The sequence below is a fragment of the Coenobita brevimanus genome, chromosome 62 (genome assembly GCF_032717465.1).
Source record: "Coenobita brevimanus isolate Jiangsu-jjx chromosome 62, ASM3271746v2, whole genome shotgun sequence".
Taxonomy (NCBI): Eukaryota; Metazoa; Arthropoda; class Malacostraca; order Decapoda; family Coenobitidae; genus Coenobita; species Coenobita brevimanus.
The window spans coordinates 12,545,952-12,571,357 of NC_137015.1; the positions used below are offsets into that span (position 1 = coordinate 12,545,952).

Genomic DNA, 25,406 nt, shown 5'->3' on the forward strand with positions numbered 1-25,406 from the left:
TTGTACCACTTGTTACGGAACAGAGAAAATTGTCCCGCAAAGTTCCAGGTTCAAAACAAAAGAGTTAGGTAAAATTATAAGTTAAAGTTTAATGCTCAAACTAACAACTAAACATTCAGGACTCATAAGGATAATGTAATGGCAAAAAACAGGTTAAATATATGGTTAACTGCAATAGCCTCTATTAACACCAATTTAGCAAGAGTAAATTTATCTAAGTCAGCCCTGATAAAATGAGAAAACCAGATAATGCTCAGTTAATGCAAGATATATTATTACAGATACAAAATATTATCAAAAATGACTGACATCAAAACACATGAATCACAAAAACCTCACTAGGCCTACGAATCAACACCTCATGCTATACAGCACAAGGAAAAAATGTAATAACACTTATACTCAAATTACAAAGCTGCTAGATGGCTGGAGACTTCCTGAGCACTCACAATAATAACAACTGTACAGGGGAGGACAGAGATGTGAGCAAAATGAGGAGTAGATCTAAGTGGCAATTATTGTAGAGACTATCTATCTATCTATCTATAGCCCGACGCCCTAATCCCGCAAAGCGTGGCCGCAGATAAAACGCCTCCAAGTCACTCTGTCACCCACCATTTGACTCCTCTCCCCCCAACTCACCCCCCCCCTCCCTCATATACCTCTCAACTCCATCCCTCCACCTCATCCTCGGTCTACCCCTCCCTCTCCCTCCCTCCACCTCACCTACATACACCCTCTTAGTCAGTCATTCATTCTCCATTCTCTCCACATGTCCAAACCACCTCAGTGTATTTCTCCTAATCTTTTCAACCACATCCACATCTACCCCACAACGTTCCTTCACTTCTTCATTCGTCAACCTGTCCCTCCACGTCACTCCACATGCTCCTCTCAAGTAACTCATTTCCACTGCTCTCACTCTTGACATGTTCCCCTCCTGCAAGGTCCACGCCTCGCTTCCATACGTCAGGGTAGGGATCGCAATACCATCATGCAGTGACTTCTTAACTTCCATACTCACCTCCCTATTTCTCGTCACTGCTTTCAGTGTACCAACAACCTTTCTTCCCAGCTGTACCCTTTCACGTACTTCATCCCCCAAAGTTCCATCCTTACTCATCACACTACCCAAGTACTTGAATGCACTCACATTCTCCATATCCTCACCATCCAACCTCACTGCACACTCTGTGACTTCATTCCTCTCAAACACCATAACTTTACTTTTGTTTACATTAACTTTCAGTTTCCTCCTCCTACACACTGTGCCAAATTCATTCACCAAACCTTGCAACTCCCATTCATCTTCACTCCACAATACTGTATCATCAGCAAACAGCAACACCGGAAGCTTCCAAATCTCACCCTTATTCATTAGTGCCACCCCCACATCCACTGCCCTACCTTGCACCTCCTTTACAACCCCATCCATATATATATTAAACAGCCATGGAGACATCACACACCCCTGTTTCAGTCCCACATTGAGATCAAAGAACTCACTCAGCTCACCATCCACTCGCACCGTAGCCCTAGCTCCCTCGTACATACTCTTCACAGCACTCAGCAATTTCCCCTCCACTCCATATATTCTTAATACCTTCCACATACCTTGCCTATCTATTCTGTCATAAGCTTTCTCCAAGTCCATGAAGGCAGCATACACTTTCCTTCCCTTCTCTAGATACTTCTCCACTAAACATCTTAGAACAAATATCTGATCTACACACCCTTTTCCCTTCCTAAATCCCCCTTGTTCTTCTCCAACTAGCTCCTCTGTCATATGCCTAACCCTATCAATGAGTATTCTACCATATATTTTACCAGTCACACTAAGAAGGCAAATACCCCTATGGTTACCACATACTTCTCTCTCCCCTTTTCCTTTGTACAGAGGAACAATTATACCTGATTTCCAGTCCTCTGGAACCCTTCCCTCTTCCCAAGCCAATCTACACAACTTCCATATCCACTCCACAACAATCTCACCCCCATACCTAAGCATTTCACCACACACTCCATCAATTGCTGGGGCCTTTCCCAGATTAATCTTCTTCATCGCTTCCACTACTTCTGACCTACTGATCTCTTCCTCCCTCCTCTCATCTCTTCTTCTCCCAGCCATTCCCCAACCACTTATACGCACACTGCTCTCACTCTCCACATTCAACAAATCCTCAAAGTGCTCCTTCCATCTCCTCAATTTCTCTCTCTTCTCCACCAGCAATCTATTATTCCTATCTTTCACTCCCCTACTATTTCCCCTTTCACACTGCCTTACTTTCTTTACCTCCTTCCAAAACAATTTCTTACTCTCCCTCCATTTCACACTCAGATTCCTCCCAAACTCTTCATCCACTTTCTTCTTACTCTCCTTCACCAGTCTCTTAACCTCCCTTCTCCTGCTCACATATACCTCTCTCTTCTCTCTCTCATCTTCTTCCCTACCTCTACTCGCCAACCATTCACCATATGCCTTCTTCTTTTGTTCCACAGCTCGTTTCACCTCATCATTCCACCATGCTGTCCCTTGCACACCCTTGCATCTCCTCCTCACTCCACAAACCGCCTCACACGCTGCGCCTATCTCTTCCGTGAATATCTTACATACGTCTTCCACCCCTTCCATCTGCTCTAGCTCATACCTTCCCAATCTTTCTTCCACTATGCTCTTATACTCTGTCATTTTCTCACTATCTTGCAATTTCTCCACTCTTCTCACAGGAGCTGCTTCCTCCTGTCTTCCCCTTCGTCTCCTCAACCACTTTCTTTGCAGCTCTACCTTGGCCATCACTAAGTGATGGTCCGAGACTCCATTCCCCCACCCTCTCCACACCCTTGCATCCAACACTTGTCTTCTCATTCGCTCATCCACACACACGTAGTCTATCATTGCCTTTCGTTCAACAAGTTCACCATCCATCCTCCTCATTACTCTCCATGTATACCGGTGGATCATCTTATGATGAAAGTAGGTGTTGGCTATTGCTAACCCCTTACTAGCACAGATGTCCACCAAAGCACTACCATTCCCATCTACTTCAGCTGGCACACCCCACTGACCAACCACTCCATCCACTCGTACATTCCCAACTTTGCCATTCATGTCTCCAATCAACAGCACTCTCTTGCTCCTCTCAAACTTGTCCATACATGCTTCTACTCTCACCCAAAACTCATCTTTCACTCTTGCCACTCGATCCTCTGTTGGAGCATACACACATACAGTCGCCCATGCTTGTATACCTACTTTCATCCTCACTCATACAATCCTCGCACCCACTGTTCCATACTCTCTTATATTCTCCTTCCACTTCTTGCTTATCATCAGACATACTCCCTCTCTTGCCCTCTCATTCTCACTGACTCCCGCACATATACCTACACCGTATTCCCATTCTCTCATCCTTTCACCTTTCCATTTAGTTTCAGTCAATTCACATATATCCACTTTTGCATCCTCAAGCACCTGGACAATCTCTCTCTCTTTCACTTCATCATTCACTCCTCTCACATTCCATGTTCCTACCCTCAGAATGTCCTTTGTCCGTTCCTTAGTCGTCAACGTGTGGTCCGTCTGGGTCCGAGGCGCTTTATTTGCTTTTTTAGTTAGTTCTTTTTACGGGGTGGGGTACTAACCCACCACCAACCCTTTTAGTCGCCTCGTACGACAAGCAGGGATACTGGGGGAGTATTCTTGAAACCCCCCTACCCCCAGAGGGGACAAAGAGTTGACACTCCTGCTCTGAACAACAGAAAGAACGACTTACTCTACTATAAGGGAGGAAGGGGGGGGGTGAGGTAGAACACGCTTGTGATCAAACATGCAGCATACTGTACGTTAGAATTACACAAAGGATGATGAAATCATAGGCTATGTAACACACTATACATGCATACATATTGTTTGAGTGACGCGAGTTTGAGTAGCACGGTACTTCTCCAGTCCCTTTTGTCCACGTTACTTGAGGATTGAGTGAATTGTATTAATCAAAATTTGGGGTGTCATTGGATATCTTTGGGTTCATTTTGTTACAGTTAGGCAGATAATATGGCATATCTTTTTTCTGGTATAGTCTTTCCTCTCTAATAATTTGGATACCATTCCATTCCATTTACGTTTGTGTACATCAGCCTAGCCGTGTTGTCCATATATTTGACATAGTATGAGTCTACAACCTTCCATTTTTTTAGTCCCAGCTGTTTATGTCCCATTTCCTTACCTATAACCCTGCTACTTTGTAAAAATATTGACTTCTCTCTTTCTCTGATTTTCCTCCTGTTTTGTTTTTGCTTTGTCCCTCTTTTCATTTAGCAGTCCCCATTCCCTCCTGAGTCAGGCATCTTTTTATCCATACCTCTTTGAAATCCTCTGATTCCTTGGGTTTGCTGGCATTTTTTATTATTTCTTCTACAATGTTCACACTTTGGAAGGTTACTCTCAGAGGCCTTGACTTGTTTCCCTCATATTTTCCTAGTCTTTTGTATTCTCCAATATCTTTCACAGATGTCCTTTGATACTTCTTTCAGTATGTTCAATATCTTTACCATCTCCTTTTGGTCTCTGGAGATTCTGTTCCTTATTCCTTATTCATCTATACCAGTAATTTACTATATACTGAATTTGTTGATCTCAGCTGAACCCTAGTATGAGCATTGGGCTCTTTTCTTATGGTTTTATCTTTGACCTTATTTTTTAACTCTTGTTTCATTTTCACTGTTTCAGCACATGTACTTTGTACTTCATCTGAACAAATTCTCATCATTTCATTTGCACGAGGTATCTTCTCATCAGTATCACAGCTTTGTTCTGTTAGAGTGCTTGCTTGCTTAATTTTATCTGTATCATTTTTTATCTCCTCCTAGAATCTCTCATGGTTGACCATGATACACCCCATTTCACTTGTTTTCTTTCTCAGTGAGTCTGCCTCAGCTAATAACTATTGTATTGTTGTGTCTTTTCTGTTTATTTCCTTTCCTAGCTTTTCATTTTTTCCCCTCTGCAAGTGTAGTTCCTATCTGACTGCCTCTTATTCACTTTCTCCACTAATTTATTATATGTTTCCATTTCACCCAGTTCTGGGTGGAAGTTATCATTCTGTTTTATACATTTATCCATTCTCTTACTTTAATCCCCTCTCTCACCTACTAGAGGCATTCCTGCAAAGTAATCCATCTTACGGAAAGATAATTTTTGCCTATAATATGACATCTCCCTGCTACCCTCCTCGGTGGAAAGACAACACCCACTGTGTCAGCCCCACTTCAGTGAATTCCTAGGAACACTGATTCTTGATGTATATTTTCTTTGGACTACACTTTTTCACTTATACTTGCTCTGCTATATTAAATCATCACTTAATTTAGCGCAGTACCAAGCTCAACCCATTTAAAGATACTCCTAGGTATGTCAGTAGTGGAGTGCAGTGCTAAGCATCCGTCCTCTCACACTGTCATGGTCTGTGTGTGTGTGTGTGTGTGTGTGTGTGTGTGTGTGTGTGTGTGTGTGTGTTTACCTATTTGTATTACCTATTTGTGGTATGGAGGACTTGAGCTAAGCTCGTGTTGTCCTGTCTCCATGTCTATATTTATCCAGTCTAGTTTTAACCCGTTAACTGCTCTATACAGCCTGGGCTGTTCCAAGTGCGACTGCTCAATATAGCCCTGGCTGCACAGTTGAATTTTGAATATAGTGCCATGGTGACCAAGGCCGACCCATGCAAGCATGTTTAAGCCTTCAAAACTGAAACCGAAACCGAAAAAGCAAAAGAAAATGAAAACCATACATTCCAGTAGGGAATCAGACACTTCAGTGTTCATCCATGGCTTTACCAGGTAAATATTGAGTTTATATTTCGTTACTGTATACTTTGGCATGTGTCCTCTCAATTCCTAAGACAAAATTTGGCCTTTGGGAAATTTCATTTTTACCCCTATGTCTGCACACCACAGACACCTCCAAAAAACTGCCATGAGCAGTTAACAGGTTAAACACAGAATGGCTCGATATCTGGATTTTTCCCATCTAGTTTTAGACACATGAATGTTTTTTGCCTGCATCACCTCCTCGTCTAAGTCATTTCAAGTACCAATGCTTGTGTTGGGAAAACTGAACCTTTCAAGATGATTAAGACATCTACTTTTCCTCAACTTGAAGTCATGACCTCTTGTTCTTCCATTGTCCAACACAAAAAGATCTGCTTTGTCCACCTTTTCCAATTCACTTACATTTCTGAACATCATGATCATGTCTCTTCTTTCCCTTCTCTTGGGCGGTATTGGTAACTTCAGTTTTTCCAATGTCTCTTTGTAGGTCAGTTCTCTTAAGCATGGTATCATCCTTTTAGCCATCCATTGAACCCTCTCCAGTTTATCAATATGCCTCTTCAAATGAGGTGATCATACCATAGCTGCATACTCTAGTTTTGGTCTTATCATGGTTGCTACCAACTCCCTGAGCAATTCCTTGTCCATATAATTAAAAAAGCACTCTCTTGTTGGTCAGTAATTCACAAGTGCCTCCAGTGATTGTGTTTATATGCTTTTCTGGGGGCAAGTCATCCTGAATAATCACTCCCAAGTCATTCTCATTGTTTCTTTTGCTTTTATGTTGACAAGTCATCCTGAATAATCACTCCCAAGTCCTTTTCATCTTTTCTTTTACTAATTATCTCATTGCCCATTTCTTATGTCCAAAGCAGTCTTCTTTCACAAACTCTTATTTCCAATATATGACACTTCTTGGCACTGAAATTCATTTTCCATGTCTGGCTCCAGCTGTGGAGTTTTTCCAAGTCCTCATGCAGTTCTTTATAACTATAAATACATTTAATATGTTTCATGATTTTAACATCATCTATGAACATACTTATGTAACTGTTTAAATTCCATCCATCCATCATCCAATCCTAGGTCGCCACATGAGGAGCGTAGGAGCCCGGGGCTAGGCAAGTTGGTCCTGACATTTAAGATGAGAGTGACCAGCCTCACTCATCCCTGAGTGGCATTACGTGAGCAATGCGCCCCCAACCATCCCTTGGATATAAACCTTCACCGGCTCAATCCAATTGGAGTGCTGTAATTACCCACTAAACCACCAGGTGCCATAATTTGGTTATATGGTTACCACCCAGCATAATAAATGGTTTCCTATTGAAGAGAAAACCATTTGGCTTGTCACTTAGTGTAAAGTCACCCACAGGCAGAAGGAAGAGGAAAGACTGAAGGAAAGATAGATGGAAGAGGGAGTGTAAAGTCACTCATAGGCAAAAGGACAAGGAATGAATGAAGTAAAGAACAACAGAAGAGGAAGGAGAGAAAGAAGGAAGGAGGAAAGGAAAGGACAGACACCTGAGAGCAGCACTACATCGAATGAGTGGATGGTACCTTCTGGCAAATAATTTATATGCATCAGAAACATTGTTGGGGCTAAGACAGAGCCTTGGGGTACTCCACTGGCCACATTTTTCCTTTGTGAAACCTTGTCTTCTGTAACTGTTCTCATCTGCCTGCCTATGAGATAATCTTCCATCCACTTTAATAGTTGGCCATGCACTCCTCCAAAGGTCTTCAACATCCACAACAGTTTCTTTTAGGCTATCCTGTCACATGCTTTCTTGAGATCTAGGTAGACACAGTCTGCCCACCCCTCTCTCTTTTGTATGATATCTATTACCCTACTGTAGAAACTTTGTAGGTTAGTAACACAAGACCTTCCTTCCCTAAAACCAAATTGTCTTGGTGTTATCATTTCATTTTTGTCAAAGTACTTCAGTCATCTTTTTCTAATAATTTTCTCACAGAATTTACAAACAACTCCAGTAAGTGATACAGGTCTATAATTGAGTGGATCTTCCTTGTCTCCCCCCATGAACATTGGCACATTTTTTGCTGTTATCCAATTTTTAGGTTATTGTCCATTTTCCAGGCTACAGTAATTGGTCAGCACATTCTTTCAGGATATGTCCTACCACACTATCTAGTCGCATTACTTTTGTCACATCCAGGTCCCTTATCAACTGTAGCACCTTATTCATGTCAACTGCAATTTCCACCATTGTTGTCATCCAGGGTTCCATTTCAGGTTCATTAAATTCCTTTTCCAACACATAAACTGACTACAGTTTGTTATTCATTGTTTTGCACAAATCTTCTTCTGTTTTGGAAGTGTCATTTCTATCTCTGAATCATATTATACTGGACTGTCCTTAACTTTCATTTTACCATTTACAAACCTATAAAATAGATTAGGTTATTTTTTACATTTAGTTACAGTATCTTTTTCATATTTTCTTCCTTTTCTCCACACCCTCACAAATTCATTTCTTACCTGATTGTATTCCTCCCAAGCCATTTCACAATACCTTCTCACTTTTTTCCATGCTTTGTGTCTTACCTCAAGTGCCATTTTACACCTATTGTTAAACCATTCTTTCTTCCTGACCATTGCTGTGGAGAATTTTTGAACATATTACTGTCTATATCTATCTGTTAACTCTTGTTTTATATACAGTTCTTTTATCTGGAACTCATGTTTCTCATCAACATCTGTGATTGCATTCATTTTGCTCCAGTTTACACTTTGGCAAAAGTTTCTTAGGGAAGCAAAGTCTGCCTTTCCATAATTGTATTTATTTTCTCTGTGTTTTTCATCTCTTTCTCCTTCCCGTACTCCCACCACTTCCATCCTAATAACCAGATGATCACTTTTACCAAAGGGACATTGGTAGGGCATGTTTTTCACATCATTTGAGTCCTTTGTGAATATCAAGTCCAGCCTCTAATTCTTGTATTTTCTTTAATTAATTGAGTTAACACGTTTTCCATCACCATTTCCATCAGTTTATTTCCCCATGATTCCTCATTATTCCCAGCATCCATACTTTCCCAATCAACTTTTCTGCAGTTAAAATCCCTGATTATTATTCTGTTTCTTCATTCAGTTAACATCTTTATCTTTACATTGGATTCTCTTACCAACTGTTGATAATCTTCTTTTGTCCATACCCAAGTTTGGGGGAGCATATAAAATACTGTAACATCTATTTTTTCTTCTTAACAGTCCTCTATTTCCATTTCCAAAAGTTCAGTTGTGGTATTTTCAATTTGAGTCTTTTTTGTTTTTAAATCAGTATGGGTTAGAATCATCACATCTTCCCCCTCTCTATCCTTCCTCCACACATTATAGTTGTTCCATCCAAATAATTTTGTATCAATATTCCGGGGCAATTAGGTCTCCACCACGCAAATAATTTCATGTTTCTTTTCATTTATGTAGTCTCCAATTTCCCCTTTGTTGGATAGTAATCCTTCTACATTACTATACATGATTTCTAGATTTACTGTCCCAGTATTGTCTTGACTCATTCTTCTCTTCGTCATATTCACAACCATACCCCCTGTTTCCTTCATTCTAGTTCATCACACACTACTTCCTTACTTTCATGTCCATCACTCTCCAAAAAAAACCTACATTCCTCCTCTGTCCTCCTGTCATTTTTTTTCCCCTTTACCTGTTCCTTCAAAGATTTTAAAACTTCTCTTTCATCTTCATTCAGATCTTTTTTTATTATAATATTTTCTATCCCTGCTTCTTTACTTAGTTTCCAGGTCACTTTAAGTATGTCATTTACCACACTTTCTGGTGACAGCTTAACTCTCCTTGGTCTTGCTTGTCCCTTATGTGGTCCTATCCTCCATACTTACTCAATTTCTTTTTCCCACATGCTTCCATCTTGATTGATCTTACCCAGTATTTCTCCTACATGATTCAAGTCTCATGAGTCTCACATATCTAACCTTTTCTTCCTCCTCCCTGTCTCCAAATATTACCACACATCTGTTCCTTTCTGCAGTTTCTATCACTATTTTCAATTTCTTCTTCAATATTTTCACTACATTTTATTCCATTTTTTCATGTTCAATTCCCTCTCTTCTTGAATGAGTTTCCCTAACCTAACCACTTCTTTCTTTTCTTCCACATGTGCCCACCTTGCCTTTTGTTCTTCTAACACACTACTCACCCTCATTTTATTACTGCTGTCTCCAGTAATAATATTTTCAATATTTTCTTGTCTCAGATTCTCGCACCCCTAGTTTGCTTTTTCATTGGCCTGTATCAGACTCTGTATATTGTTTTCGGTCATTTCGGACATGTTTCTTGATACTTGATCCTCCACTTTCTTTTCTAGTTTGCCAGTCCTCATGATCAATGTTTTAATCAACTCCATCACATATGTTTCACTGTCAGATCCTGGAAATTCTGGTCCCTCAGTGTTTACATTGGTGGCCATGTTTGTTGGTGCCACGATCAGTTGTTACTGAAATTCATGAAACATCCATGTACTGTATACACAGTTATTTGCTGACATTGGCTATTTACATTTTTGACTGACTTAACTGACAGTACTTTAAACTTTAGAGAATAACTACCGTAATGGAGACAGGACAAACACAATTCCTGAAAACTGCTCAAGGTTTGTAGTGGAGTTGGTTGGAACATGTCTGATCGCTGTGGCTCTAGGTGTGTGTGTGTGTGTGTGTGTGTGTGTGTGTAATTCACCGGGTCGGTCAGGATCACTTGATGGTCGTGATTGTCAGCTTTTACCCTCCCGGAAGGGAGCTGAGAGCTAATATAGTCAGATCTAAGGGCAAGGCTGTGACCTTCACACGGTGTGTGTGTGTGTGTGTACATGCATGTGGGCAGAATCCGTGCATGCATGTAGCATATACAGTACTTACAGATGGTGGTAGGTGGTGGTGATCATCACCCACTCACTTAATGTGATGCTCCCTACTTCTTCCCTCATCTTTATTGTTCAGTTTGTGTCTGCCCTCCACCCATCTATTACCTCCATTCTTCAAATCACTTTTATTACTCTTCTCTCCACATTAGCAGTATTGCTACAGTGAGTGACTGTCCTAATGGTTTCCATTAATTGTGGAAACCATTTGCATTGCTCAGGGGCAACCATATAACCAGAGAACAGGGTGATATGGAGCCCACTGCGGCATTAATCCTGGAAACCATTTACGTTGCTTGGTGGCAGCCATATAACCAGATAACAGGGTGATGTGGAGCCCACTGTGGCATTAATCCTGGAAACCATTTACATTGCTCAGTGGCAACCATATACTGTAACCAGATAACAGGGTGATATGGAGCCCACTGTGGTGCCTGTGTTAACTGGGTGGGGAGACACAAATGCAACATCCATCTGGAACGAAGCTTCCACACTCTGCCCCACACCCTGCTGTGGTGAGATGCTGTCTGTCACAAGGGAACATCAGTTTGCTGCACAGGACATCCCTGCAGGGGCAGTTGTTCCCTGCAGTTGATGGGTCTGCTCGGCCAAATAGACTGAGGCTACTTAAAAACAACAGCAACAGCAGTACTTATACATCATATATTATCCCAAGGATCTTGTGATTCTCACTCCACAGGAAATAGCATAGTACACCATATGTGACCATTGAGTTTTTCTGCAGGATGTACTTGTGGTACTGAGAGCACCAGTTCCCCAGCCCAATATTCATGAACGCATGGGGTGGTATCATCCTGATGTGACGAGGGAAGAGGCTGAGGAGTATCTGGCCAGGATACCGTGTGATGGAGCTTTCCTGGTTCGCCCCTCCAGACAGCCTGGCAAAATCAGCATTTCCTTTAGGTCAGAAGATTACTCTTGATTCTAGCTTGGTATTTTTTTCTTGTTTATGCTAGTTTTTTAACCTCTTCAGTTAGACAATCAATGTGCTGTCAGCATGCGTGTTGTGTTTGCTCTCCCTTATTCTGCATTTGCAGTAGTGGCATTGCTGACAAGCCAAATGGTTTCCTGTACACCAGGAAATCACTTACTATGCTAGGTGGTAACCATACAGCCAGATTATGGCACATGCTGGTTTAGTGGGTAATTAAGGTGCTCCAATCAGATTGAGCTTAATATCTAAGGTGTGGTTAGGGTTTATTGCTCACATAATGCCACTCAGGGATGAGTGAGGCTGGTCACTCTCATCTTAAATGTCAGTACCAGCTTCCTTAGCCCCGGGTTCCTATGCTCCTCATGGAGCGATATAGGATTGGATAATGGATGGATTGATGACATGGCTGAGTTAAATAGTATATATAGTTCTATTCAGTACACATACTGTATGTAGAAACTACTTTAACTTTGGTGTAGTAGAAGCACTGTACGACAAAACTAATCAGATGTTTAAGCAATAAACTAAACTTTGATTTTCATATGATTAACTTACTAAAGCTTCCATCTTAATGGTGGAGTTTACATGCATATGGACAGAAATTAGAATGTTGAGATGGACAAGTAGGGTATAACTGAGAGATGAAAGTAAGAATAGTGTTCTGCAAGAGAGATGTAGCACAAACAACATTAGAAAAGTGATGCAAACCAGTAGGTTGAAATTTGTAGAAGAGTGGGGATAGTGACTGGCTGAGGAGGATCACAGGTGTCATTATAGAAGGAGGAGTGCTGAGGACCAAGGAAGACAGGATGAGGTCCTGCATTGAAACCTCAGACCTTCAAGGTGGGGAACTTAGAAAAATGCTGTAGTGTTATTGCTATCTATCTATCTATCTATCTATCTATTGCCAGACGCCTCAATCCCGTTTGGGGTGGCCACAAACAAATCGCCTCCAAGTCGCCCTGTCCCCCGCCATTTCACTGCCCTGCAACGAACTCACACCCCCCTCTCTCATATACCTCTCCACCCCATCCCTCCATCTCATCCTCGGCCTCCCCCTCCCTCTTCCCCCCTCCACCTCACTCATATACACTCTCTTCGTCAGTCTTTCACCCTCCATCCTCTCCACATGGCCAAACCACCTCAGTGTGTTCCTCATAACGCTTCCTATCACATCCACACCACAACGCTCCTTCATATCCTCATTCGTCAGCCTGTCTCTCCACGTGACTCCACAGGCTCCTCTTAAATAACTCATTTCCACTGCTCTCTCTCTTGACTTGTGTCCTTCCAACAATGTCCAAGCTTCACTTCCGTACATTAGAGTTGGTATCACAATACTGTCATGTAGTAACTTTTTCACTTCCATGCTCACTTCCCTGTTTCTTATCACTGCTTTCAAGGAACCAGCAACCTTTCTTCCCTGCTGTACCCTTTCAAGCACTTCACCCTCCAAACCTCCATCCTTACTCATCACACTACCCAAATACTTAAATGTACTCACATTTTCCAATTCCTCACCATCCAACCTCGCTGTACATTCACTAACTTCACCTCTCTCAAAGACCATCACTTTACTCTTCCCTACATTCACCTTTAGGTTCCGTTTCTTACACACTCTCTCAAACTCATCCACCAAGCCTTGCAGCTCCCCTTCGTCTTCACTCAACAACACAGTATCATCTGCAAACAACAGTACAGGGAGTTTCCAAACACTATCCTCTCTCACCAGGGCCACTCCAACATCCACTACCCTACCTTGTACCTCTTTTATTACCCCATCCATGTGCAGATTGAACAACCATGGAGACATGACACATCCCTGTTTCAAACCAACTTTCAAAGAGAAAAATTCACTTAGTTCACCATCCACACGCACTGCAGCCTTCGCACCATCGTACATACTCTTCACAGCATTCAACAACTTCCCATCTACTCCATATATTCTTAACACTTTCCACAATCCTTGTCTATCCACCCTGTCATATGCTTTCTCCAAATCCATGAAAGCCGCATACAACTTCTTTCTCTTCTCTAGAAACTTTTCCACTAAAGATCTAAGAATGAATATCTGATCTACACAACCTCTTCCCTTCCTAAAGCCTCCCTGTTCTTCTCCAACTAATTTCTCTGTTCTTTCTCTAACTCTGTCTATAAGTATCCTACCATACACTTTTCCTATTATACTAAGAAGGCAAGTGCCCCTATGATTACCACACACTTCTTTTTCCCCTTTTCCTTTGTACAAGGGAATAATTATACCTGACTTCCAATCCTCCTTGACTCTACCTTCCTCCCAGGCCAATCTGCACATCTTCCACATCCATTCTACTACTATCTCTCCCCCATGCTTCAGCATTTCACCACACACTCCATCAATTCCTGGGGCTTTCCCCGATTTAACTTTCTTCATTGCTTCCACAACTTCTATCCTACTGATTTCTTCCTGTCTTCTCACCTCCCTCCTTCTCCCAGCCATTCCCTAGCCACTTATACTCGCATTACTTCCATCCTCTACGTTCAACAATTCCTTAAAGTGTTCTCTCCATCTGCTCACTTTTTCTCCCTTCTCCACTAGTAATCTACCATTTTTATCTTTCACTCCCCTGCTAACTTCACTTCCACCCTGTCTTACTCTTTTCACTTCTCTCCAGAACATTTTCTTACAGTCCCTCCACTTTACACTCAAATTCCTTCCAAATTCCTCATCCACTCTCTTCTTACTCTCTCTTACTAATCTTTTCACCTCTCTCTTCCTTTCCACATATAACTCTCTCTTCTGCCTCTCATCTTCTTCCACGCCCCTATTTCTCATCCATTCATTGTATGCTTTCTTCTTTTGTGCCACAGCCTGTTTCACCTCTTCAGTCCACCACGCTGTTCCTTGCACCCCCCCCTCCGTCTTCTCTTCCTTCCACACACCACATCACATGCTGCACATATTTCTTCTGTAAATATCTTACACATACCTTCCACGTCTCCCATCTGCTCCAATTCATATTTGCCCAATCGTCCCTCCACTTCTCTCTTATACTCTGCCTTTTTCTCATCCTCTTGTAACCTTTCCACTCTCCTTGCAACTACTCCTTCCTCTCGTCTTTCCCTTCTTCTATTCCTCCATCTTACTTGCATCCTAATTCTGGCCACCACCAAGTAGTGGTCAGAAAGTCCACTCCCCCAACCTCTATACACTCTTGCATCCTTTACACATCTTCGCATCCTTTCATCCACACACACATAATCAATCATTGCCTTCCTTTCATTCAGTTCACCACCCACCCTTCTCATCACTCGCCATGTATACCTGTGGATCATTTTATGCCTGAAGATGGTATTGGCTATCACCAACCCCCTCCCAGCACAAATGTCCACTAACGCACTCCCATTCTCATCTATCTCAGCAGGCACACCCCACTCACCAACTATTCCATCCACCTTCACATTCCCAACTTTACCATTCATATCACCAATCAAAAACACTCTCTCATTCCTTCCAAACTTTTCCATGCACACTTCCACATTTGTCCAGAACTCTTCTCTCACTCTTCTAGCACGATCTTGCGTTGGCGCATACACACACACACAATCGCCCACATTTGTATTCCAACTTTCAACTTTACCCACACAATCCTTGACCCAACTGATCCATACTGTCTTATGCTCTTCTTCCATCTTTTACTCACAACTATACACGCTCCTTCCTTTGCCCTCTCATTCTCATCTACTCCTGCACATATACCCCATCCATACTCCCATTCTCTCACACTTTCTCCTCCCCATTTTGTTTCAGTTATTCCACATACATCCACTTTCGCATCCTCAAGCACCTGGACAATCTCTCTCTCTTTCACCTCATCATTCGCTCCTCTTACATTGCATGTACTCATTACCAAGTCCTTTGTCCGGTCCTGGGTCGTCATCGTTTGGTCAGTCCTTGTCCGAGGCTTCTTGTTTGTTTTTTTAGTTAGTTGTTTTCCGGGGAGGGGCACTAACCCTCCGCCAGCCCTTTTAGTCGCCTTTTACGACAAGCAGGGATACTGGGGGAGTATTCTTGAAAACCCCCCATCTGATAAAAAGACATACACATGCAAGTTAGGTGAGTGGTCTCAAACATAAACTATGTAAAATATCTCGCACAAATATTTTGTAGCTAGAGCAGTGTTGTATTTTTTACACCTTGCAGTGCACAGTATACAGTGTTGTAGGTGGATGGGTAAAAAATTTACTGACTGAAACCTTTTTTGACTATACTTAAAATGCATAATGTATTTTTTTGTTTTTTGGTTCAGGGCTAATGGGAATGCTAAACACTGCCGGATAGATCAAGACGATCAGCATTACACCATTGGCACTGCCACTTTTGAATCTCTTCTCGACCTAGTTCGGTATTATGGAAGTAATTGCCTTTACCGCCATGTCAAGCTGCGGTATCCAGTAACTAAAAGAGTCATGCAGGGACTGCTTGACCAGGTAAAACTTATGAGTTTCAAATTGAAGTTATTTTTTCTTTTAGTTTGATTTTCTTATTGTAAACCATTAGCTTTGTGGAAGTTTTGGCATTATTTACAGATATTTCTTTATCAGACTGGCAGTTTAATGCAGTGATCACTAAATGTTACCTTATCATAATGGATTTTTTGATATTCTGATATGTAATATAAAGTAATGCAGAGTTTGCAGCAGTAGACACTAGATTTATGTTTTTATTACCTTTAACAGGATCAGGTTGGGACTGTGCAGGCAGGGGGTTACGTCACTTATGTCAGCAATGTGAGTTCCTCTCCAGATCTACTGTCTTTTTGCACGAAAAAGGCTGAAAGCTTTGTTTATATTAAATTATAGTTACTGTGTTTGTTATATTTGTGATAATCCTTGTTATGTTAAGATGTGCATTCTTACCGTTTCTTATGACATGCTCTTTTCTGTCATGTAGTTTTGACACTCATTTCTATCACAAATCACCCATTTCTGGGTTACCAAGCCTGACCTAATTTATGCAAACCAAACCAAACGAGACATCCGTTCTTTCTTTGCCAAACCTAATCTAGTAAAACCTCACCTCATGTAAGCCAACATAACCAAACCTAACGTAATTCTGTCCTTCACCCACTCCTCCCTTGAGACACAATCTTTCAGGTAATATTTAATGGATATTTCATTATTGTTATTACTGTATTCAGTTTTGATCAGGCATCATAGAGAATAGTTTATACAGTGTTAGGTATATCAACTGGCAGAAGGAAGTACAGTATCCAGATTTCATGGTTGTATGAATACACATATTCACCTGTTTTATTATTTGATCTCTGTGGATCAGTTACCTGCAGTAAGACAGATACTTGAAAAAGCATCTCATATCATATTGTATTGTATCTTTTATAAGGGCTCCAACATGCTTGCATGTGTTCGCCTTGGTCACCTAGTGGCGCCTATCCATGTTGCTCAATCTCTGGCAGCCTCCCCATTCAGTCCCATATCCCTGAGGACACACTGTCTTTTTTGGTCTACCTCTTACAGCCCTACCCCCGGCATTCACATGTCTGACTTTCGGCACCCATTTGTCATCATTTGTTTTCTCCACATGCCCAAACCAGCTCAATCTGCCCCTCCTCATCACAGTACCAGTACCCTCCAATCCCATTATCTCAGCTACTCAGTTGTAAACCTTGCACCTCCAGGCCTCGCATTCAAGGATGCACTACACATCCATCTAATCATTGTCATTTCTGTATGTTTGAGCCTACGAATATCCTCTTTCTTTACTGCCCAGGTCTCATTACCACACAGCATTACACTCCTAACACATGCTGCGTACAGTATCCCTTAGCACGGAGGGAGAGCCCTCTCTGTGTCTCGAGAGGCAACAGGTCCCTCAACTTCCTCCAACCACTCTTTACCCTAACCACACCTGCAGCACATAACATGTCCCCCGAATAACAAAATTCTTCTACACACTCAAGAGATTCATCAGTACATAAATGCTGTCTTCAACACACCACAGACACGCTCTCCTCGACACACTACAGATGTGGAATCAGCATTATATTGCAGTCTGCCTTTAATGCCACCACATCTCTTATGCACCCACATATCACAAATACTGGACAAGATGGAGCTACTTCCCACATCCTAATGGCAAACCACACGTGGCCACTCTCATTCCGCCTTGACAGTATCGCCATGAGCCCTAGATATCACCACTTTTGTTTTATCCACATTTGCTCTCAAACCCTTGTGCCCTGTACAACTTCCCCCTTGGGAGTCCATTTCTGATGTCATGTGAGAGAGCTTTAAGCACCTTCACCAATCAACAAAAACAATGTACAGGTCCCTTTTCAGCTTACAAACATACATCATCTAATCCCGTGTTGCCCCGTGAGGAGGATTGGAACCGGGACTAGGCAAGTTAGTCCTCACATTTAAGATGAAAGTGACCAGCCTCACTCATCCCTGAGTGGCATTATGTGAGCAATAAACCCCAACCACCCCTTGGATATAAACCTACACAGGCTTAGTCTGGCTGGAGCGCCTTAACCCGACAATTGTGGCTTTAGATTTCCTGGTTTACCCCTCTTTGTACAGGAAAACATTTTTTTTTTTTAAGTAATTTTTGCTTGTATGAAATGAAAGAGTGCATGGAAAAGTATAGGAAAAACAAATATGAGTTCTTTATTTACCATAGTTCAGCTATGGTGAAGGTAATGAGGACTTAAGGGAGAAATATGTAGTGCGCCCATTAAAAAAAATCTTGCTTATATGATGTACACTTGGAGAAATTTCCGCACAGGACACTGCGTAGATGGCAGCAGCAGCGAGAGACAGAAATGATCTGGTAACAGTGCTGGGGGGTGAAGCAGGGGGTGGGAGTTGCAGGGAAGGTGAGTGAAGGAGGAGAGGAGGGGTGATGGTGGGGGTAGGTGTGTGTTAGGGAAAGGTTAAGTAGCCATTAATTGTGTCAACAGACTCTGCATAGATAATCATTCCAATACGATTTTTCTATTAATAATAAAAGGTAGTGGCAACAAGCTGCTAATGATGGTTCAGTATATGATGGAATAAGTCCAATACCTAAGCAAATAGGTATCGCCAATACGTAACCTTATCCTACGTCTCCATCATTCCATCCCCTCATCGGAAAGTTTTGTATTGTTGACCGAGAATTTACAGATATCTAGAATTGATTTCAGCTGCTTCTCATGCAAGTTGCTTAACAAAGATAATTTAACTTTCATTGCAACTTGTATTGAATACAGAATGTAACATCCTGTAATAGTCCATTTTATAGTTGTATAAGTCAACTACTGTTATCTTAAAGCCGAACGCTGGCAAAATAAGGATAATATATCCTTTTGACTGACGGCGTAATTTGTTATCCTTTTTTAAGTCGTATAGGGACTTACCCTGCTTACGGATGGATGAGCCTGGCATTCATACCAGACTATAAATTTAAGCATACTCCAGTCAACACTTTCTTAGGGCCAATCTCTCATATCTTAATAGGCTTATATAACTTTATGCTTATGTGCATGTGTGTATGTAATTATACGAGTATTAACCCATTAGTGCCCAGGTCCTCAATATAGGATGGAACTGAGCATTTTCAAAATTTAATAGGGAAGGAACCCGAGGGTAGGGACGTGTGAGCTTCGTGACCATGAGCCGACAGGCGGAGGGCGGTACCCCTAGCACCCTTCCAGCAAAATCCCTCGCACAGGAAATCTGGGAGCCAATGGGTTAAAAGTGCATAATTCACTCTCTCTCTGGCACAAGCATTAGATTACCTTTTTTTTTTTTTTTTTTTTTTTTAAATATATATACTCTGGGCAAAGGCTTCAGGGCCTATATCTTGGGGGCAGTAGCCTATCCCAAGGCTTAGTAGTCCTCCTACACCTCCACATGTCACCACTTCGGCACTAACACCCAACGTCCATATTGAATACATGCTAGGGCTGTCTCATACAGGACTGGTGTATTGGTATTAGCGGGGGTATTTTTACGACATGTCAGCACGTCATCTGGTAGATCAGGAAAGTCTGCTTTTTATGAAATTCAAATCCTTAAACTGTCCCCTGCCCCAGCCAGGATTCGAACCTAGGTCCATCAGGACTGCAAGCCGCCTCTCTAACGATTCAGCTACCGCCTCCCTTACATACAGGCACATTGGTAACCTTTTGGTTGGCAGGAATAAGATACAATTAGTTTCTCAGTTGTCATCTAAAGTGAATACGGACATAATGTCACTCTTAAAGATGGTGATATATTAGACAAAATACAGACAACACTCACAAAAAAATTACCAACACTATGTAAGACTTGCATTTGCTACAAATTGTGCATGCACCAAACATTTTACAAAATTTTCGTAATATAATATCTACAAATGTGCTGCCAGTAGCGGTCGCCCCGTTCATGTAAAAAAATGCAGTTCAGTATTTTACATTTTTTCCATATTAATTCCAGATGTCAGATAAAAGGAAAGGATTGTTGATAACTACTAACAGGCACAATTGTTTCAGAGTTATGTAATGTACTGTATTACATCATATTTTATCACTAGGCCTAGGATGATTACGCACTTAAAATGGCTAAATATGCATGCAAATGTTCAGTAATAAGAGAGAAAATGTGCACTTTATACAGGTAAATATAGATAATAATAAGTTACCAACCTGAGCTTCTTTAATTAGCAATACATTATAACTTATTTTTCGGTATATTTATCTAAAAATTACCTTCCCAGAGAAGGTATCACTGAGTCGAGCCTGTTAATGAAAGATTAAAGAACATATTGCTGACTTAATCGTTTATATGGCAACATGGTAAAATTATTTTAAAGAAAGAACAAAAAATAAATATGTTTTCATGCTTAAGAACCACTAATACATTAATTGTTTAAGTAACAAATCCTATATCGGCATTTGTTCCTTTCTCATGTGTATAGCAGTGTACTTAAAATATGTTCAAAAGCAATATATAAAAAATTATAAAATAATAATCACAGGCCATGCATGCGTCTCAGACTCTGGTGAGTCAAGTGGTTGTACATGAGTCCATCTCATTCAACTGCTGTCTACTGGCCATCAAGGCACGACCTTCCCAACCACAGCCAATTAAGCAGTATATAGTTCACTTTGATCTGATGGATGATATGACTTTGAATATTATTACAAGTTGAAGTTATTATAATACCTAGGAAATTTCAAAGAATATGCCATATAAATAAAAAACAGGAATATGCTCTTACACTAAAGAATGGCTAGAATATGCATTTCCATATGCACATATGCAAATGCATGATTATCCTAAGCCTGCTTATGAATCTCTGTGAGATAAACTGAGAGTCAGACAGCGAGAGACCCAGTATCATACACTGCACAACACTCACTCATGCCTACGCTATTGATTGACCTGAAAAGGTTTAGGTCTAGTTTATACTTAAATTAGTGTGTGACAAGCAGCCAGGATGTGCTTACGATTTAGGAAATATATCAAACTCACATTGTCAGTTAACAGAGATGCACTTGTCTTAAAATCTGACATACTTTAATACTCTTTGGGGTAAAAAAACTAGTGGTTGACTGACACAATGAAGAAATGGAATATTCTATGTACTTTATTTTCCATACACTACATATCTACATTACATTTAAGAATATATGAGCAACTTTTCAGAGAAGTATCTGAGATGAATGTCTGATATTAGTCTATGTGTTACAATAAGGATGTTATAGATACCGAAGGGGAGCGAGTCATTATTATAAGGTTATGTGTTGGTGACATCAGTGTGTTTATATCAGCCTTGCATGATCACTGAACTGACCATTTTTCATCATGTCATGAACCATCACTTTACTGCTTGTTGCTACTTCGTGTGTTCCCCTATCATAAAAACATATTAATTTAAAATCTAAGCAAATTATGATACAACATTAAATGGCTATTTAGCCTCTCCCCATCACTCTGCTATCCCACTCCCATCCCTCCCAACACACAGCTACTCCCATTACCCCCCCATCCCTCATGTCCCACCCCTCCCACCAAACAGCTACCCCCACTACCCCCCCCAATCCCTCACCTACCCCTCACGTTCCACCCCTCATTTACCTCAACATTGTTACCATATCACATTATTTGCCGCTCCTGTTGCCTTCTACGCAGTGTCCCGCGCGGAAATTTTTCCAGCTGTACATGGCAGCTACAACTTTTCCATTATATAATGTACGTTGCAGCCATCGGATTAATTACCCTCTAAACCACCTGGCACCACCATATATTTTTTCTGAAGCTGGCAGACAATGTATTGTGCATCACTGGTTCCTTTGAATGGCATAAATGCATACTGCATCTATTATTATTCACCCTTTCCCTAATCATACCTTTTAAGACTCACTCTATTACCTTCATTATGTGGTCCAAAGTTTTCTGCCTTTATAATTTCCTCATTCCAGGGCATCACTGTTCCCGGTGTATACATATACAGTCACACTTCAGCCAGTCACCTGGGGCAGATCATTCATATATACAGTAATTGTATTTATCAAATCAGTTTTAGGTGAGGGCACTCACCATCCACTCACTTGATGTAGTGCTGCTCTCGGATGTCTGCCCTTTCCTCTTTTCCATCTTTCTTTCCTTTCATCCTCCTCTGTCTTTCTTTCCTTCATTCTTTCCTCATCCTTCTGCCTACGGGTGACTTTACACTCCCCCTTCTGTCTTTCTTTCCTTCATTCTTTCCTCTTCCTTCTGCCTGTGGGTGACTCTACACTGAATGACAGGTCAAATGGTTTCCTGTACACCAGGAAACCATTTACTATGCTGGGTGGTAACCATATAGCCAGTTTCTGGCGTCTGGTGGTTTAGTGGATAATTATTGTGCTCCAATTGGATTGAGCCGGTGAAGGTTTATAACCAAGGGGTGGTTGGTCATCACATTGTTCATTGTTATATTTAATAATGTCGTGCCCCACGAGTCTTCTCTGCCTCCTGAGTCCCATTCCTCCCAGTTCACCTCTTTACAATTGAAGTCACCCATTAAAATTTTGTTGTTGCTTCTCTCAGTCATTTTCTGTAAATAACTAGCCATGTCTGACAACATCTCCTGGTATTCATCATCACTCCATGCTCTTGTCTTAGGGGGAACATAAACTACTGCCATATCTCCCTTGCTATTCTCTCCAGTTTCAAATTTCATATTTATCACTTCGGCCCTGCCTTCTCCCATTTCCACGGTATCTACATTCAGGTTGTTCTTCACTGCTATCATCACTCCTCCTCCTGTTTTTTCTTTTCTGTCTCTTCTTCACAGTTTGTATTTACCATCTCTCATATGAACATCAATATCTTCTCTTAATTTGGTCTCTACAAAGCACATAACATCAGGTTCATGTAACCTCAAAAAATTGTTGATTTTTAGAAGTGCCGATATTAAACCATCAACATTAGTATATGCCACCTTTACATTATTTTTGATGTTTTTTATACCCTCTTTTCTCCTTCTCTCCACCGGTAACACTTCCTTAATTTCTGATTCATGACTCTCCAATAAAACACTGTCTGCTCTTCCTCCATTCTCTGCCCGTTTTTTACCTTTGCTTCCTTTACTAACTCTTTTATTTTAGCTCTTTCTTCCTCATTTGCATCTATCCTTATCCAAACATTTTTTAACCCTTCCTCGTCTGATAATTTCCATGTTCTACTGATAATTTCGCTTTCTGTGTGTGTGTGTGTGTGTGTGTGTATTTACCTATTTGTAGTATACAGGAATTAAGTGATGCTCATGTTGTCCTGTCTCCATATCCACATTTATCTAGTTTACTTTTACACACATGAATGTTTTTCTCCTGCACCACCTTTTTGTCTAAGTCATTCCAAATACTTATGTATTTACCCAATATACCTAATTGAGATACACACGAAATATGCTATGCTCGTGGGTTCCCATCGCTGTTTCTCAGTAAGTCAAATTTAGCTTTAAACTTGTTTAAGTTTTTAGACTGGATGATCTCTTTGTCCAGGCTATTCCATAAATCTATACTTCTGTAAGGAAAGCTATATTTCTTGATATCCTTCAAGCAGCTTGACTTTTTCAATTTCATTCCGTGTCCTCTTGTTGCTCTCTTATCCCATACAAACAGATCTTCTTTGTCAATTTTATCTACTCCCACCATGGTCCTGAACACTGCAATCGTGTCTCCCCTCTTTCTCCTTTCCTCTAAGGAAGGCAAATCCAGCTTTTCCATCCTCTCTCTGTATGACAGACCTGCCAGACTGGGGACCATTTTGGTTGCTGTTCTTTGTATTCTCTCAATCTTGTTTATATCTTTCTTTGTGTGTGTGTGTGTGTGTGTGTGTATTTACCTATTTGTATTTACCTATTTCTAGTGTACAGGAATTAAGCAATGCTCGTGTTGTCCTGTCTCCATATCCACATTTATCAAGTCTACCTTTACACAGATGAATGTTTTTCTCATGCACCACCTCTTTGTCTAAGTCGTTCCAAATATTTAAGTATTTACCTGATATTCCTAATTGTGATATACATGGAATATACTATGCTCGTGGGTTTCCGTCGCTGTTTCTCAATAAGTCAAAATTAGCTTTAAACTCATGTAAGTTTTTAACCTGGACGACCTCCTTGTCCAGGCTATTCCACAGGTCTTTACATCCATAAGGAAAACTGTATTTCTTGATATCCTTCAAGCAGCTTGGCTTCTTCAATTTCATTCCGTGTCCTCTTCTTACTCTCTTATCCCATACAAACAGATTTCTCTGTCAATTTTATCTACTCCCATCATGGTCTTGAACACTGCAATCATGTTGCCCCCCTCTCTCCTTTCCTCTAAGGAAGGCAAATCCAGCTTTTCCAGCCTCTCTCTCTGTACAACAGATCTGCCAGACTGGGAACCATCTTGGTTGCTGTTCTTTGTATTCTCTCTCTCACACACACACACACACACGAACAGTCGGAGAGAGAGGACGTCCCAGGCATCGCTCCTGACCTTGAGTAGTTTCAGGAATTTTGTCTGTCCTGTCTCCTAGGGTCTTTCTTTAAATTTAAAATAATGAAAGTTGGTAGACTACCAAAAATGTAAAGATTTGTTGGCAATAGTATACATGAATGTTTGTGGCTTATTGGTAACAGCTGTTTAGGTACTTGATCGGTACGTTAAAGATGGCCGAAAATGTAAACAATGAGGGAATGGAATTTCAAGGATTTGATGCTAATACTAATGTCATGGACCTAGTGAAAACATTAATTATGAGGATTAGTGAACTCGAAAAAAAAGTAGAGAATCTAGTGATAAAGGATGTGTCAGGAAATACGGAAACCACCATACAGAGTCTAATCCAGTCCAACGAAACAGCCAATGAAGAGATAAAGAATTTGAAGCGGGAAAATGTTGAACTGAGGAGGAAACTTGAAGAGAGTACCAATAAAACGGAGAAGGTGAGTAATGTACTAGAAGAACACAAGGCAAAGTGGGCACACGTAGAGGAAGAACAGAAAGAAGTGGTCAGCTTAAGAGAGATCATCCAGGAAGAAAGGGAAATGAACAAGAAAGAAATGGAAGAAAATGTAGTGAAAATACTGAAGAAAAAAGAGAAAATAGTGAGAGAAACTGTAGAAAGGAACAGATGTGTGATAGTATTTGGAAACAGGGAAGAGGAAGAAAAGGTTAGGTTCGCAAGACTCGAGAGAGACACGA

At 41.0% G+C, this 25,406-nt stretch overlaps 1 protein-coding gene across 1 annotated transcript in view; it reads left to right on the forward strand.

Annotated features, from left to right (window-relative positions):
* Nucleotides 1-25,406, forward strand: part of sl (small wing phospholipase C gamma 1) — a gene marked incomplete at its 3' end in the record, with an annotated part of 811,582 nt that overhangs the window by 364,267 nt on the left and 421,909 nt on the right. The window contains exons 14-16 of the mRNA XM_080275567.1: nucleotides 11,491-11,669; nucleotides 15,990-16,170; nucleotides 16,420-16,470. Coding sequence (XP_080131693.1) covers nucleotides 11,491-11,669; nucleotides 15,990-16,170; nucleotides 16,420-16,470 — 411 coding nt within the window. The remainder of the gene's footprint in view (nucleotides 1-11,490; nucleotides 11,670-15,989; nucleotides 16,171-16,419; nucleotides 16,471-25,406) is intronic.